At 40.9% G+C, this 16,166-nt stretch overlaps 1 protein-coding gene across 1 annotated transcript in view; it reads right to left on the bottom strand.

Annotated features, from left to right (window-relative positions):
- Positions 1–16,166, bottom strand: part of GREB1 (growth regulating estrogen receptor binding 1) — a 336,727-nt gene that overhangs the window by 203,334 nt on the left and 117,227 nt on the right. Inside the window, exons 3-5 of the mRNA XM_033939035.1 lie at positions 13,206–13,325; positions 9,375–9,551; positions 656–838 (exon numbers count right to left, since the gene is read on the bottom strand). Of these exons, the coding sequence (XP_033794926.1) occupies positions 656–838; positions 9,375–9,551; positions 13,206–13,325 (480 nt within the window). The remainder of the gene's footprint in view (positions 1–655; positions 839–9,374; positions 9,552–13,205; positions 13,326–16,166) is intronic.

The raw sequence follows: 16,166 nt of genomic DNA, 5'->3' as shown, positions 1-16,166 counted from the left end.
TTTAACTTTTAATTTTTAAATTTAATTTGCCTCTATGGACTCATCTTAAAATATCGTTTATGTGACTTATGTGTCTTTAAATATATAAATATACATTCGCCCCTTTTATAGGACTTTATTTACTTCTGGAAGGCCGGGTAGAGAACTACACCCGAGCTAAGTACAAAACCTTATAAATAAAGTCCTATAAAAGGGACAAAAGTATATTTATATATTTAAAGACACATAAGTCACATAAACGTTATTTTAAGATGAGTCCATACAGGCAAATAAAATTTAAAAATTAAAAGTTAAAAAAGAGACAGTTGAACCGATGATAGCCCACATATAGGCTATTAGCCAAGACTAGTTCTAACGGCGAATAGCTGTGGGCACTTGAGAGCCATAGTCTCTAATAAAATCTTCTATAGAGATAGACTTAATCTAGCATTAGCCTATTTTTAGGAGTTATCTATGTTTGAGTAGCCACGATTCTACAAACGGCACTGTTGTGTGATTGACACACGATCAGCGGCCATCTTTTAGGTGGCCGCTGATACCGGCACTGTTTGTAGAATCCGGCCCTTAGTGTGCTACATCTTGGCACCTAACATTTGGTGTCCTTTATAGAGTTGTCCCTTTACTATGTGCGTGACATGAAAGCATATTCTCTTACCTGTGCCTTTCCAGCAGATTAAAGAGCCTTTCATAAGTGCTCCCTGGGTATTCCGCACCAGATAATATTTCAAGTGCTTTTGTTTCTTGGGCTGGGTAGTTAATTTAAGGTTAATATGATTGGAAAACTCTGTGAAGTAACGAAAGCCTTTCTCTCCACAGCCAATACAATTACCAGAGAAACCTGAAGAAAGAAATAAGAGATTTCACAGGTTCTTAAAGCATAGGTAACTGATAACTATTCTTCCTTGAAAAAATGTTTGATTCAAATATAGATTCGGTTTATTTCTTACAGTCTGAGAAAAGGAGGAGGAGACCCACATGTGCTCCACTTACCCCTCTTTTACAAAGGTGCGCCATGATTTTTAGCACGCGATAAATATTACCGCGCGCTAAACGCTAACGTGTGCATGTTATCCTATGGACGCATTAGCAGTTAGCGCACGCATTGATTCAGCGCGCGCTAAACACGCGCTAAAACGCTTAGCGCACCTTTGTAAAAGGAGCCCTTAATATCCTCCGCTTTACCAACAGCAATGTTTACATAAATCAATTTACCTAAATGCTTATGTCATGCCTGAGCGCCTTCTAGCACAAATTAATTTAGTTCTGCCTACAGAAGTCCGAGCCAGATCACTGCTGTAACTGCACAACTCCCAGCACTCCCCAGGGAAATAAGTTTGGCATGTTGAAAAATACTTTGACTCTGGTGATCAAAAGGAAAACTTTATTTGATAAAATCCTTTAAAATGTTTTTTTTTATTAATTCTTTATTCATTTTCAAAAATACATTAAGTGTTAAATATATTCATTCATATTAACAATAAATACATCACTTACAAACAATCATTGATATATTTCATAAATTCTTATCCCTTCCCCTTTCCCATCCCTCCCTCCCATATATTCCATTATCATATAAAACATATAATAATAAACTTCCCCCCCCCTCCCTATACCTTAAGTTGATAAATATAAGGGAAACAAATTCAAATTAATCTTTACAATACTTGGTCAATGGTTTCCACACATCCTGAAACTTCTTAAAATATCCCCATTGTAATGCAATAAGGGAGGGAGTAGGGAGGGTATTGTGGGTTTCTATCATTATAATCTTTAAGGAATCAAAGGAGGAGAGGGATGTACCTTTAAAATGTTAAGTTGTGTTTCTGTAGTCTAGTTGTCATCCTGCCTGTTTGGTAAATGCTAAAATTGATAGGTTAAACTTACTGGATTGCAAAAACCCAAGGGAGGTGGCACAGTATACAAGGCGAAGATGTGTGTGCATGGGAGGATACTACCTGGATAAGTTATAATGCCACTCTATAGGGCAATGGTCAGACCACACTTGGAATACTGTGTCCAACACTGGTCTCCCAACCTAAAGAAGGATATAAAACTGCTGGAGAGGATGCAGAGACGAGCAACGAAACTAATAAAAGGTATAGAGAACTTGGAATATGAGGAACGACTTAAGAGACTGGGATTGTTCTCCCTTGAGAAAAGGAGACTGCGAAGAGATATAATCGAGACTTTCAAAATACTGAAAGGAATCGACAAAGTAGAGCAGAAAAAAAAATTATTTACAATGTCCAATGTGACACGGACAAGAGGACATGGATTGAAGCTAAGGGGGGAACAAGTCCAGGACAAATATCAGGAAGTTCTTCTTCACGCAACGAGTGGTGGACACCTGGAATGCTCTCCCAGAGGAGGTTATTGCGGAATCCACCGTTCTAGGATTTAAAAGCAAACTAGATGCACATCTCCTTATGAGAGGCATAGAGGGATATGGGTGACTAAAATTGCGCCAGGTGTACACCTGGCTGGGCCTCCGTGTGTGCGGATCGCCGGACTTGATGGACCGAAGGTCTGATCTGGAGATGGCAGTTCTTATGTTCTTATGTAAAATGTCTTTTTAAAAGCAACTAAAAACCGTTTTATTTGTTAAGGCTTTTTAGGGTCCTTTTACTAAGGCTAAAGATTAGCGCACACTAAATGTAAAGGCACCCACAGAACATAATGGGAGCCTTAGCATTTAGTACGCGCTAAATCGGTTAGCGCGCCTTTGTATAAGGACCCTTTTATAGCTTAATACTGTGAAAGCTATTTTAGATTGTTATAAGTGTAAACTTTTACATGATGTAAGTTATTTTTTAGCAGTGATATTTAAGATAGGTAAGAATAGGTTTTTATGACATTTTTCTTTTGTGGTTGTACATATTCAAATATATGTGTTTTAGGGCTCCTTTTACTAAGCTGCGGTAGCGATTTTAGCGCGCACTGCAATGCCGTGCATGCTAGACGCTATCGCCACCATTGAGCTGGCGTTAGTTTTTAACGCCTGAGAACATACAAGAAAAATCGCAAAGAAGCTTTTATGAAAAGTGGCAGGTTTGCATTCAGATCCCCTGAATCTCAACAGACTTTAGCTTATACACTGATTCATCCTGCAGTCTGACTGGTTTCTATAGTACCAGGACTTTTCACTAAGGATACCTTGATGCAAAACGATACTGAAATAACAAGACTGTTCAATCACGTGTCCTGCTGGATAGGTTAGTGCAGATCATCATGACACAGAAGGTCAAGGCAACCTCACAGTCTGCACAGGACCTAGTGTTAAATCAGGCATCTGCACGTCGTCCGTCTGGTGACAATAAAACTCAAGCAGAAAGCAAGATAAATCTTTCCATCGTTATCACGACCGAAACCACGGCACAGAGAGCAGGAGGAATCATGTTGAATGCTGAGCTAGCACACCATGGGCTCCTTTTACAAAGGCTGTGCTAGCGGTTTTAGCGCTCGCTCTAGCCGCTACCGCAGTAGTTTTTCGGCTAGCGTGCGCTAATCCGGTCCGTGCGCTAAAAACGCTAGCGCACCTTTGTAAAAGGAGTCCCACGTGTTGCCTTCCCGCAGTAACTGCGCTGAATTTCAAGCTAAGCATATAACAAGCAGCGCGACCGCGGGAACAATAAGCGCGACAGCCACAAGGTTTGTACTGGCAGAGGGTGTTAAGTTTGTTTTCACGTCAGAAGAAATTATCTGCATGGGCAGTACTTGTACCGCACTACTAAACTCAGAACAAGTCGTGAAAACTGAGTTAGTCAGATTATACCTCTATTTACATTCACTCAGGGGGTCTTTTACTAAGGCGCGCTAGCCGATTTAGCGCACGCTACATATTAGCGTGCGCTAAATGCTAACACACCCATTATATTCTATGGACGCATTAGCATTTAGCTTGCGCTAATATTTAACGTGTGCTAAATCAGCTAGCACCCCCTTAATTCACAAAAGTCTGCATAATTAGAGACCACAAAGTACATACGCAGTGCTAAGAAAAAGTTTGCGAATTGCCTAGAATGCCCTGTATATTAGCATAATTTGTACTCAAAGCACAATTAGAACCCTGATAAGAGGAGAATAACCCTCACTGAATAATAATCAAAATATCTCCTTTTTATCTAGCTACTTATTCACCAAAAGAATTCAACAATAGGTATCCTTGAGTGGAAAAGTATGCAAACAGCTAGGTTCAACTAATCCCCTCCTTTACTAACACATAGCAGGGGATTTTAGGAATTCTATGAGCGTCGGAGCAGTTACCGCCGCTGCCGGCGCGAAAAACCCGCGCTATGCGTTAGTAAAGGAGGGGGTAAGTTAGAATAAGGTGCTTAAACAACTGGCCAACAAGTAAACTGCCCTGCAGAGTAAGGTGGTTATTTTAGAAGACCCAAGCATGATTTCCACATGGAAATGTCAAGTAGCGGAGACTGCATCCATGTGAAAAACTGCATGAGCTATTCTGACAAATACACATCTATGATATCAAGTTTCAAGTTTATTAAGTTTCAAGTTTATTAAAATATTTGATTGAACGCTTTTCAGAATACAAAGCGTTTTACAAAGACATAAAATTGGATATATTAAAATTACAAATACATCGTAAATAAAAATTATTAATTAAAAAATTAAAAAACGAACTGGGGTAACAAACACATGGAACAGTAGGAAAGGAGGGAAAAGAAAAAATACAACAAAAAAATAAAAAAAACAAGATGAGTTAATCAGGTTGGGTTAAAACATAAGGATAATGTGAGAAAAGGATTTACAATCTTGAAAATCTAAGAGAAAAGGATTTACAATCTTGAAAATTACAGAGAAAGAAAAAAAAAAAAAAAAAAGGGGTATATACTCAGAGTATAATACAAAACGATAAAATTGGGAATGAACCGAAAAATAAACTTTTAGTTAAAGGCTTCTTTGAAAAGAAAACACTTTAAACTGTTTTTGAATTTATTCAAATCTTGTTCAAGTCTTAAATGAAGAGGAAGGGAGTTCCAAATGGTAGGGGCTGTAACCGAAAAAATAAGGTCACGGCGAGTACCTATGACTTTCAAAGAGGGAACATAAAGGGACGCTTGTGAGGAAGATCTAAGAACTCTAGAAGGGCTGTAGGGGATATATTCCGCAAAGCCTCTCACCACATTGTGGCATGCACAAACAGCAATCTACTTGCCTATTGGAGCTGTTGCTTGCATTGATGGTTGCCTGAGAGAGAATAAAGCATGGAAGCTCTGGATACGTCCCGGTAAGTCCTGACATTAGCCAGGTGAAGGGGGATGGGATTAAGACAAAGATCACTTTTCTCTTTACAGAAAAAACTGCCCTCACCCCCCTGCAACTGACATCTACCTTATCTATCTCTGCAGATGATAGAAACAGTAGATTAACTATGGAAAGATATTTCACCATTAACTGAAGAGCATGCAAAGATGGAGAAATACGCTGTTTTATGAGTTCAATTAGCTACTAAAACTAGAGAAAAAGCAACAGGTCCTGAGGCTGTGGGCTAGCTGTGGTTTCACACCAAGGCCCACCCAGCCAGATACCATAAAGAGATAAACAGACCGTGGTCAGAAGACAGAATTCTCAGAAGAAAAAATATCATCTAATAGAAAGTATCAGAGATGTTTAAAGTTGGGAGGGGGGCTTGTGCTCGGAAATACTAATATGGTGGGGAAACAGGCATTTCGGGGAAAAGGTAGGTTTTACGGAAAACAGAGTAGGACATATAACATGACGTAGATGAGAATAGCCAATAAATGAATGTAGTTAGGCAGTAATGCATAAGTAAATAACCAATAAGGATGTATCATGTGATGTAAACCAACGTGGTGTTGGCCACTAAGAAATGTATAAAAACCAGGCCTTTAGAAAGGAGAGGGCAGAACAGACATCAGAGGACCTCTAGGCCTAGAGGTCACCTTCTGAGCTACTTTCTATTACGCTATATACTAAATGATTTATTCCTGTAAGCTGTTATTGATTGAATAAATAAATATATACTTACTGAAACCAGTATATAGCGTTCGAGGTCTCATTACCGAGGTAGGCCTGGACAGCGGCCTATCTACCTCAGTGGTGAACCCCGACGTTGAAATAAAGGGAACATGCCGCTTTAGAGACCTCACTGGATTGAAGGCCTATACTCTGCTTGTCAGATTGCCTCTCCATTACTTTTGGCCAAAAGTGTGTTTCTGGGTTGCCTGCTTGTACTTATGCAGTGTCTCTACCTAAACTTCCTTATTTTCTTGCAGATTTGCTGTGTTATTTTACTTCCCCTTTTATGCAGTTTTTTCTTTCTTTTTCTAGTTTAAAGCCAGCAATGGAATGTGGTCTGCCTTAAACACTGCTTTCTCTTTTCTTACTAATCCTGTTTGTTTGTCGTTACATAGGCCCTGTGGCGTCAACTTTGGATCCCGGACCCTTGAGCAGGAGTTCACGTCAATTCGCCCAGGACCGGGCTACCATCCTTAGCTGTCCTACGGGTCCTGTATAGACTAGCGCGTTGGGTAGTTAGTCGGACTGACCAGTGGTAGTCAGTCCATAGCTTAGGAATAGTTTAGGAATTAGGATATGTATATATGTTTATGACTGGCGGGTGGTAGTCAGTCCATAGCTTAGGAATAGTTTAGGAATTAGGATATGTATATATGTTTATGACTGGCGGGTGGTAGTCAGTCCATAGCTTAGGAATAGTTTAGGAATTAGGATATGTATATATGTTTATGACTGGCGGGTGGTAGTCAGTCCATAGCTTAGGAATTGTTTAGGAATTAGGATATATATATATATTTCTGACTGGCGGGTGGTAGTCAGTCCATAGGTTAGGATAGGAGTCAGCATAGGATAGGAGTCAGAATGGTTGGCGGGTTGTGTAGTCAGCCTCTAGTTCAGGGCGTAGTTGATGTATATATGTGTTGTCACCCACTAACACTTCCGTTATATGCCTTCTTTTTACACTCCTTAATTTTCTTTTTTGGTACAGACACTGATTCGTTTGCTGGTTAAATTCTTTTCTTTATTTCTTGTGGTCTTGGGCCACGCCTGACATTTCCTCTGCTATATCAAACTATCACTGTTATGGTGTGACTGTTGAACCAGCTTTGACTGGTGGTTATGCTGTTTCTGTGGTATCTGGCCACACCTGAGTTATTGCTACGAAGGTACCTGCTCTTCTGTGATCACATTGCATCATTTTGTAAGTATTCTTATTAGTTTTATTTTTAGACTCATTAGTTTGTACACTTTGTAGTTGGATATATTGTTTATTTCTCCCATGTTGCCTGCTCCTGCAGTCTCCCACCCCCTTCTTCTCCTGCTTCTCCGCTTTTGCTGCTAGCGTCTCAGTCCTCCTGTTTGTATCGCTCTCTGCCACTGTTCACTGCCCCTTTGCTCTCCGCAGCAAATACTCTTAACCCTAGTCCTATCTTTCTACCTTCCGTTGCACACCAAGTGCAATGGCAGGCAGATCGCACTCTTACAACACATACTGGTCGTTATTTCAAATCTGGTTTTCCTTTTCTGATTTGTTCGGAATAATACTTATGCTTGGCTAGTTTTGTTGTGGTTGATCTTTTTTCTCCTTGTGATTTTGGGCTCCTTTTACTAAGCCGCGTTAGGGCATTAACGCGCGGAATAGCACACGCTAAATTGCTGCGCGCACTAGACACTAACGCCAGCATTGAGCTGGCATTAGTTCTAGCCATGTAGCGCGGGTTTAGCACACGCTAAAATGCTGCGTGTGCTAAAAACGCTAACGCAGCTTAGTAAAACGAGCCCTTTGTCTTCCATTTGCTGCTTATTCCATTTCCTTTCTAGGGCCCTGCATCCTCATCTCAGGGATAGTAATTCTTCTGTGAACCAGGGGGAGTTTCTTCTATGTACAATTTTTTTCACTCTTTTAGGGTTTATTTCATGTAGTACTTCTTCGATGTTCTCATTCATTTGTTGATGGCTAGGGTATTTTCTTGCTTGTGAAGTTTTCCATCCATTTTTTGCAAGAATATGATATTGTCAATTTTGCCTCTTGTTTCTTTGGTAAGTCTGTTGTCTTTTGTTTTCTTATTTTGCTGCTGTTGTCAGTAAATGGTAAAATATGCTAGGAAGTGGTCTGACCATACTATTCCCCCTCTTTTACTAAGGTGTGCTAACCGATTCGCGCGTGCAAACTGATTTAGCGTGCGCTAAACGCTAACGTGTCCATTATATTCTATGGACACGTTAGCGTTTAGCGTGTGCTAAATTGATTAGTGCACGCTAAATCAGTTTGTGCGCGCTAATCGGTTAGCGCACCTTACTAAAAGAGAGGGTATAGGTGTCCAGTTTTTTTTTTTTACTATTATCTTTAGGTTGTTTTTTTACTTTTTCTATTGCTTATTATAAAGTCTAGTCAGTGACCTTTATTGTGAGTTTTTTTGGAAGGATAGGATCTCTAGATCTATTTTTAGATCTTTTATTAATGTGCGCTATGATTTTTAGCAAGCGATAAATATTAGTGTGCACTAAACACTAATGCATGCATGTTATCCTATGAGCACGTTAGCGGTTAACACACACGTTTATTTAGAGCATGCTAAACGCGCGCTAAAACGCTTAGCGCACCTTAGTGAAAGAGGGCCTATGTCATCCAGGAAAGAGAAAAACTCTAAGATGTCTGTCTTCTGTTTTATCTAAGTGAATGTTCAGGTCTCCTGCGACTAGAAGCATCTTGCAGCATTAGATTGATTAGGTAGGCGTTGAAATGGTCATTGGCTTCTATCCATTTCCTTGGTGGGCAGTAGCAGATGGCGCGGATTAATGTGTCTTTTATTTTGCATGCTATGATTTCCAGTGATTCTGAGAGATACTCATTGGTTATGGTGACTTCAAAAAAGTTCTTATAGATGATTGCTACCCCTCCTCCTCTTATTTTCTTTCTGCATAGATGTAGTATTTTATAATTGGCTGGCAGAATGTCTCTTATTACTGAGTCATCCTGTAATTGCAACTAGGTTTCAGTTACTAGTATTAACTCCGCCTCCCTGCCAATGTCATCAGGGCATGCTGGAATCCCCAATTAAGTTCTTCAGGCCACCTTCGGTTCATCTGGGAGCTGTCCCAATGGAACCACAAGGCAGGAGAGAGGCCATCTCTCTCAAAAAAGGTTTAACACAAAGCAGTTCACACATACAAAGGTTCCACACACAATTAGCCTGCTGTAAAATACTCAGGAAACTCTGTAATCCACAATTGGACATCCCTTTTCCTACCTATGGAAAATCTGGCTTTATGATGACAACCACACTGCCTTATTCAAAGATAACAGGAAATGTTTTGATTTAATCTCTTTATGAACTGCTCAGCAGCTTGGAGATACAATAGCTTTCACTTACCTAAGAGAGCATTGTGTCCATTATCATCAGGCAAAAATCTTTTGTCCACAGCACACACTAAGAGATGATCAGGCAGGTTAGGTGACTTAGCGCCAACAAGCAGAAAGCCTGACGGTATTTCAATCTGATCACTGGAGATAGACAAAAGTCGTAAGTCCTTACCAGCCTGACAAAATCCTAGGGGAATAAAAAAAAAAACATGTATATATTTATTATTTTACTAATTGTAACATAAATGTCTTTTATTTGTTGAGACTTCTACCAGGCTGACAACCAAGGAAGCCTAGTTCAAATCATAGTAACATAGTAAATGATGGCAGACTTGCACGGGCTTTGTCCCATGTATGGCAAGTTGGTTTAGGATGGGCTGGAGGGAGCTTTGACAAAATCTCCAGTAATCTGAAACATGAGGACAGTGCCAGGCAGATTTTTATGGTGTTTTTTTAAAACAAAAAGGCATTTTGTCATGTCCTGCAACATGTAGCCTGTCTCTTTAAAAACTTTTTGAATGCTCCAATCATATTGTGTCAGAGTCTTTTAAAAGCCTTTGTGGGGGGGAGGTTGTCAGTTGTGAAAGTTTCAACAAGAGATATTCACAACAGGTTCTCTCAGTGTCTCTTCCTGAAGGTATGGAGGGGCATAATCGAAAGGAACATCTAAGTCCGTTTTCGTCCAAGTAGCAAGTCATCCAAAGTAAAAAAACAGCTTAGGACACATTTTTGAAAAATATGTTCACTTTTTTTTTCATTTCGAAAATCGTCTAAGTATATGTCCTGTCGATCTGATCGTCCAAGTCACTAAATTGTCCATCTTTATACCACATTTTCATCCAACTTTTAATCCAAGTCAAAAACACCTAGAACAAGCCCTGTTGGATGTGGGAGGTGTCTGCAAAGTGATGGACTGAACACCCAGACATGGCACCTAAATAGTGGGGTACCTTATAGGGCACTGCTGTGAACTTCACAAAAAGGGTGCCATGTCATCATCTCTCTACTGCTCTCTTATAGATCACGGTGAGCCCCCCAAACCACCTCCAGAATTCCCTAGACCCACTTATCTACCACCCTAATAGCCCTTATGGCTGAAGGAGCCACTTATATGCCTGTACAAAAGGGTTTTGGGGGTGTATAGGGGAGTGCACATGTTTCAGTATCAATGCAGTGATTATAGGGGCTTATGGGGCCTCCTCTCCATGGGTCCCTAACCCACCCCAAGACGGCTTAAGACGCCTCTGTGCAGGTCAACTAGGCTTTCCTATGCCAGGCTGCCGGGTGATGATGGTCTGGAGGCTGAATTTTAAAGGTGTGATTACGATTTTTATTGGGTTGAGGGGGTCGATGATCACTGGGGTAATGTGTGTATTATGTGTTTGTAGTGCTTATCTGGTCCCTTTAGGTGGGTTTTTGTGACTTAGACCATGTTTTAAATGATCTAAGTCACAACATCCAAGTTCCGTCGATCCTGTGCTGTATAACTACATGCAGTACGACTAAGTCTAAGCCAGCCCACGTCCCGCCCAACTCCCACCTTCGACACTCCTCCTGAAACACCCCATTTAGCTATGGTCATTCAACGGCACTATGAAGGCCTAGGTCATTTAGAAATACATCCAAAACCCATTTTTATTATCGGCAGTTGGACGTATTTTGACAGTGTTCGTCCAAGTGCCGACTTAAGCCGTTTTTTGGACGTTTTTCTCTTTCGATTATGAGCCCCTTATTGAATAACGGTGTGATGGGCATTTTGAAAATGTTTATCAGTATTTCCTTTTTTTCACAGCATATACAACAGAAACTGGAGTTTTGGATATGGATATGAGTTGGGTTCCCTGAAGCAGACTATCAAAACATGATCCATGCTGGGATCCCTAATTACAAAGTTAAATTATTTCACAAAATTTATTGAAATTGCAAAAAAAAAGAAACAAGGAAAAAGTTAAATTGATGCATGTGATGATTACATTTGTGGCTTGAAATGGTAGAAGAGGGTATATTCAAATCTCTGTCTCTGGGCTTCTGAGCACACACTATATTACTGTGAAATTTACAAAATCAGGTTTTCTTCATTTATTCAACATGTAAATGATCACCCCCCACCCCCCACAACACACATACAATTTTATATATGGTGCTAAGTTTTGAATTTAACTTGTGGCAAGTGCAAAAATTTCCTGCACTTAGTAAACAGGCCCTTAATACGCGCATGTTGCTGAAAAAAAGTAACACGAAAATGAGATTTCACTAGCTTTTCTTAAAATGGAGGATGAAATTTAAAGTTTTTTCCTTAGGTCTTTAGGGAAATTTATAGGGATTGCCCTGGACCTCCACTGGGTTACACCATCAGGGCCGGATTAATCAATAGGCCCAGTAAGCACATGCCTAGGGCCCGAAACTGTGAAGGGGGCCCACTGAAGGAGGACAACTCACCTTGCTATTTTTTAAAACGGCAATGCCCCCCCCCCGCAGCAATGGCAATAGGCCCCCCCCGCAGCAACAGCAACGGGCCCCCCCTGCGGCAACGGGCCCCCCCCTGCAGCAACAGCAACAGGCCCCCCGCAGGGAGCAGGAGCAGGGGGGCTCAATGTATTTGGGTGCCTAGGGGCCCTCAAAGAATTAATCCTGCCCTCTACACCATCATAAGCCTTAAATTATAATCCTAAATCTCGCTACCAGGAGCCTGATATTTAGACCACAGGAGTTAGCCATGCAGACTCCCACAGTTGGTACCAAGTCCGGCACTGTGGCAGTGTCCAATAAGCAGCACTGAATTTATTTATTTAAAATATTTATAGCCCGTTTTATCCCACAGTTTTAAGCAGGGTATAAATTATTAATATCATGAATACCCAGTCTACTTTTGGCTGCTAGAAACTTAGCTAAATCGATATTAAAGGCTCCTTTTACGAAGCCACGTTAGCGGCTTTAGCGTGCGTGACTTTTAATCCCCGCGCTAGCCAAAAAACTACCGCCTGCTCAAGAGGAGGCGGTAGCGACTAGCGCGGCTGGCAGTTTAACGCACGTTATTACTCTCATTAAACCGCTAACACACCTTCGTAAAAGGAGCCCTAAGTGTTGGCCAGTTTAGTTACTAGCAGCCAAACATAGATCGGCTATTTAAGCAGCACGATTTGTCCACTAAACATAGGTGGCTAATGCTTTTAATTTTGCAGATTGAGGACTAGCCGGTAGCTACTAAAATCTATTATGCAGCGGCCGTCTTGCATTGAATATTAGCGTTTAGTCGACTTAGCACTATTTAACCAGCCAGGAGCCTGTTCCTGGCCAGTTAAATAGCATTGAATATTGAGGCAGTAGATCTCACAACTGACACTCCCTTAATAGGGGGGGAGGGGCTGATTAATTCTAGTTCTGTGGTATTCCTAGCCCCGGTCTGCCCAGGGGACAGATACCAGACCCAAAAATTAAACACAGGTTCTCTGTATGGAAGTATAGAGCCAGCTCTATAACTGACATTTATAATACCCTGTATTCTATTTAAGAATCCCATAAAAACACATGTGCACAATAAGACACGGTGCACCTATGGTTTATTTACACAAATGCCACGATATGGGTTAGCACTGCGCATCAGCTTCTCAAAGATGGCACGAGGTTAGCCAGTTCCTCATTCACATTGCTATAAGAGAAATGTTGCATTTTATTACCAATAAATATGGGTTTGCTTGTTTTTTATTATTTTAAACAATTTACACCACTTGTTAATGAAATACATTGCTAAGAAAATAACAGAATCATTATTTTAGAAGGAAGGAAAATACACTTCCTCAGACCACTATAATAAACAAATACAAAATTTTGAAATCCTCACCATCAGTAGTGCAGCAACCCTCAGGTGGAGGTTTCATCTGGTATGACATAGGAGGACTGCTCGATTCCGAACCATCGTCATCTTCTTCCTCCTCATCCTCATTGTCTGCTCTGCAGCTGGCTGTGAAAGAATTGCACAGATCATAGTCCGTGACTATTTCCATCACCTTACCGCCACCTCTATGTTTTCAAAGTGCGCACTAATGGTACGGGGCTCAATATTTAAAATAGTTATTCTCCCAACTTTGAGAGTTACACTCCTAAACTGGCCTCGGTAAAATTTTACCAGGGCTGGGTGCCTAAATTTACACTCAAACTTTTCCTAAACTCCTAAATTCAAGAACAGAAAAAGTGGGTAGCAGCAGGGGTGTATTTGGGAAGGGAAAAAGCTTAGGAGATTAGCTTGGATTTATAATTTCAATACGATTATGTTTTATGTATTACTGAAAGGCAGAGTCATAACTTTACTAGACATTAGTAGATAGTCCAGCTCTCTTGATTGTAAACCGCCTAGAAGTCGCAAGATTGTGGCGGTATAGAAGAATAAAGTTATTATTATTATTATTAGTGTCACTATGGCAACACAGACTGTTTTGATAACAATATTTGCACTAATAAAAACAACATTTGTCAATATTTGGCTGGCAACTGTCAGCATTTTTTAAAATACTCGGCTCAAAGGCTGTATTAGGCCCTTTTATTCACACACCCCCCTCGTTTTATAAGGCGCGCTAACCAAGTAACACGTGCTAATCGAATTAGTGTGTGCTAAACACATCAAGTTCTTTGTTGATGGAATGCTCCTCCCCAAACAGCCCCCCTAAGAGAATTCCCCCCTCTTCAACCCTTCCAAGCACATTTTCCCTTCTGTAACCCCCTCCCCCCACACACACACAACACAAAGCCAACCTTTCCTCCAACCCTCCTTCACAAGAACTCTACACCCCCCTACCCCCACCACCACCCCCACCAGACTCCCATCTCTCCACAACAGGTGACTAGGGGGTGTTGAAAAGTTCTCAGTCCAACCAAGAAGGGAATGTCATGGAGCCATGAAGCTTACAAGTTTTTCCACATATTCACACCTAAGTTCAACACACTTGGCATGTCTTGTCTGAAGTTTCTCAAAGATTAAAGAGGCTTATTAAGATTAAAGATCTTATTGAGGCTGAGATGCTGTTTAGCATCCCTCGTTAAGTTTGATCAGATCTGTTGCACCCTGAGGCAGCAAAATTGTGAAACGCTGGCCACCGTTGGTGTACCGATCAACTACAGATAAGTGGAAGATTTTTCCTCTATCTTTAAATACCTATCAACAGCACCAAGCAATGCTTTTATCTATTTACGACATTACAGAGGTTTTTTGACAGTGAGGTTATCGCCTAACTACCTGTAAACCACCATTGTGGAGGTGGGAGGGCCTCAGTCTGAGGCTTTTTCCTCTGTTTGTGGGTTGTTTATGATTTAGCTTGCAAGGCACCACAGAAATCTAACAGACGTCCTCTTTAATCTTTGTGAAAGTGTTTATTTGATATATCAGTCATTCACAATACTTGAGTTTTTGTGTCTGAAGTTTCTGACATAGTAAGGGTGAACGGTGCCCCTCCCCCACCCCACACACACTTCCCTTTCCCCATGCCTTTTTAAATTCTCCAGCGTGAGCAACATGCCCATGTCGATATCGGCCCGCCTTCGATGTCACTTCCTAAGCATGGGTCCCGGAAATGACATCAGAGAGAGCGCCGATGCCAATGCGGGCAGCAACCTTGCGCCGGGGAAGTACAAAAGGTATGGGGGAAGGCAAGGGGCTTGCGGCAAGGAGAGGAGTTAGGGGGGGGGGGGTCAGAGAGGAGGAGGGGTGCCATGGAGGAGGCAAGACCGCCCCACTTGCACCCCCCTTACCATGCCACTGTGTAACCTTTCCAAAAACATTCTGATGTCTGGTCACTGAAATACCACTCCGCTGCTGCCATCATTTCTGAATCACTCAAAAATTGTCGCTTTTCCAAACTCTTTTTAAGGTCTGGAAACAGAAAATAGTCAGATGGAGCAAGATCTGGTGAGTAGGGTGGATGGTCGATGCACTGAAACCCCAACTGCATCAAAACCTCCATTGTTTTACCAGCCTTGTGAACAGGTGCATTTTCTTACGAAAAGAGAACTCTTTCCACAGCTTCCCTCTCTTTTTTCTCTTTGAATGCCTCCTTTAATTGGCACAGCATAGTATTCTGCATTTTTTTAAATAAATCTTTATTAATTTTCAATTTGAGAACAAAGTGCATTAAAATATACATACAATTAAAGTCATAGACAGCACTTAGAATCGATCAAAGAATACTACTAATTATTTCCCACCCCCTCCATCCCACCCTAATTCGAGAACAAAAACAAAGTTCATTAAATTATACATACAATTAATATCATAAACCACACTTACATTTGATCAAATAATACTACAAAATATATTTCCCCCCTCCCTCCCTGGATGTGTGTGTAAATGAAATAGAAAATAAAGACATTATACAACTAATCAGAGTTAACAAAATTTGTCAATGGGCCCCATGTTAATTTAAATAGTTTATTATGACCCAATATTTCTGAATTCATTTTTTCATATTTATAACATAGACATAAAGTTTCCCACCAAAAGGAAAAATTAAGTCTGTCCCAATTTTTCCAGTTCTAGGTAATCATTTGAATTAACTGACCCCCTTGGAAGTTAGTCAGTCATTACAACACTTCCTGATCCCAAAACACTGTGGCCAAGACCTTTCCTACTGACTTTTGGGTCTTGAATTTCCTTGGTCTTGGAGAACCTGAGTGCCGCCAATGTATGGACTGTTGTTTTGTCTTAGGATCATAGTGTAACCATAAGAACATAAGAATTGCTGTACTGGGACAGACCGAAGGTCCATCAAGCCCAGTATCCTTTTTCCAAGAGTCCAGCCCTGGTCCCAAGTAC

The sequence above is a fragment of the Geotrypetes seraphini genome, chromosome 3, assembly GCF_902459505.1.
Source record: "Geotrypetes seraphini chromosome 3, aGeoSer1.1, whole genome shotgun sequence".
Taxonomy (NCBI): Eukaryota; Metazoa; Chordata; class Amphibia; order Gymnophiona; family Dermophiidae; genus Geotrypetes; species Geotrypetes seraphini.
This window is presented reverse-complemented; position numbering and strand designations above follow the sequence as displayed.